General features: G+C 34.5%; 1 gene segment (V, D, J or C); it reads right to left on the bottom strand.

Annotated features, from left to right (window-relative positions):
* Nucleotides 1–1,268: 1,268 nt before the first annotated feature.
* Nucleotides 1,269–1,760, bottom strand: LOC107084933. The segment is given in 2 exon segments: nt 1,269–1,576; nt 1,709–1,760. Coding segments are annotated over 2 exon segments (360 nt in total).
* Between the last annotated feature and the right edge of the window lie 35 nt (nt 1,761–1,795).

The raw sequence follows: 1,795 nt of genomic DNA, 5'->3' as shown, positions 1-1,795 counted from the left end.
ATCTTCAACATTTACTGACTTAGAAGCTCAAATTCTTTTGAAAGACAATAAAATATACATAATTACTTGAAGCTTTACTTTGATTTATTTCAGATTTTATTTTTAAATGTATATTTTTATTCCAAATTGTTATGATGAAAACATTTCCAATGAATAAAGAGGTACCGAACATCTGGTCAGGCTGATGTATCACATTTTTATGAAGATTGGTTCCTTTTAACAGGAAGGTTTCTGACCATCATACAGAATCACAAAAGTAGGATTTATTTAGGCAATGGCCTGTACTTATACAGAGCTTCAGAATCTCTGTTTATTGCTCAGAGGCTCAGTTTCTTTTGAGAAACAAAAAAAGTGAAATTTTAACTTTTTTCCATCAAATTTATACAAATGGCAAAATAATTTCCAGTCTCTTATTACCTGATTAAAAAGATGCAGGATCATCTGGTCAGGCTGGTATATCAGGTTTCTAAGATTGGTCCTTTTCATTGACCTGGTTTTAGGAAGCCTTCTGTTCCACATTGAAAACCACATGAGAAGGAGACTGATGGGAAATGTTCTGTTCTTATATAGACCATTAATTGATGGTTTATTTAAACAGTGGTATTTGTTTATTCATTGTTTCTCAAATGTAAACAAATATCATTTGGATTAAATCATGAATAATTCAATGGAAGCATTTATAACCAACCTTGGAGGGGAAAAAATGCTCAAAATCTATTCTATGTTTAAATAAAAATGACAGTAACTCAGGTGAGTTATGATTGATTTACCTTTATCCAGTTTTAGTATGTTTCTACTATCAGTCTTTTTCCAATGAATTATTCTCCCAAATATAATTTGTTACTGTTTTAGTTCAGTTGAAAAAAAGACATTAAATAATAAAACAGCATCAAACTATTTTTAGTACAATTTCTACTAAATAGCCTTGGGGAAATATTGGTTCCACATTTATATTTTACTTTAATAATAAATGAACATCTTGTTTTCTATTTTCTGACTAGAGTTTTACAATGAGTTCAAGCTAAAACAGTTAGGTATGTGTAGGTTGCTGTTGGAATATTAGAGTTTAAATTCTAAATTAGAGTTTCTTTTAATGAAGCCACAGATCAGCATTTTTTATCCATAGTCAGATTAATTCATTACCTTCAGCTTGTTAAGCCTAAACCTAGAATAACTTCAGCATCTACAGCTGTTAACAAGGAATGATAGTTTGTCTGTTGACTCAGATCAGTTCCTCTTCTGATGGGAGGTTTTTGTACGACTGTGAATCACTGTGTGAATGGGAGGCTGTTACGCTGCTGACAATAGTAAACTCCTCCATCCTCAGCCTGAACTCCAATGATTATCAGTGTGAAGTCAGTCTGTTGTGCTGTTGCACGAAACCTTTCAGGGACTCCAGACTGACGCTCTGTGGTATCATAAAACAGGAGTTTTGGAGCTCCTCCAGGTTTCTGCAGGTACCAGTTGATGTCATCACCTATACTTCTGTCAGATTTACATCTGATGGAGACGGTCTGTCCCTGAACAGCAGACTGAGCTGCAGGAGTCTGATTCAGGACGATGTCTCCTGAAGAACCTTTTAACAGAAAACACACCTTTCAGTAAAATACATTAAACATAAATAGTAAACATTGAAACGTTTATTCTGCAAGTTTTAATGTACATAAAACCAGAACACTCGCACAATAGCTTTTAAGCAGAGTCTCACCCTGAACCAGGAGCTCCAGGATGGTCAGCAGTAGAGTCAGTAACATCATCATTGTGCTGCTGGTGGTTCAGTGGCTCTGAAAGGCCT

This window comes from Cyprinodon variegatus, unplaced genomic scaffold (genome assembly GCF_000732505.1).
Source record: "Cyprinodon variegatus isolate N-32 unplaced genomic scaffold, C_variegatus-1.0 Scaffold112, whole genome shotgun sequence".
In the NCBI taxonomy this organism is placed as follows: domain Eukaryota; kingdom Metazoa; phylum Chordata; class Actinopteri; order Cyprinodontiformes; family Cyprinodontidae; genus Cyprinodon; species Cyprinodon variegatus.
The sequence above is the reverse complement of the archived record's forward strand: the minus strand, read 5'-3'. Positions and strand labels throughout refer to the sequence as shown.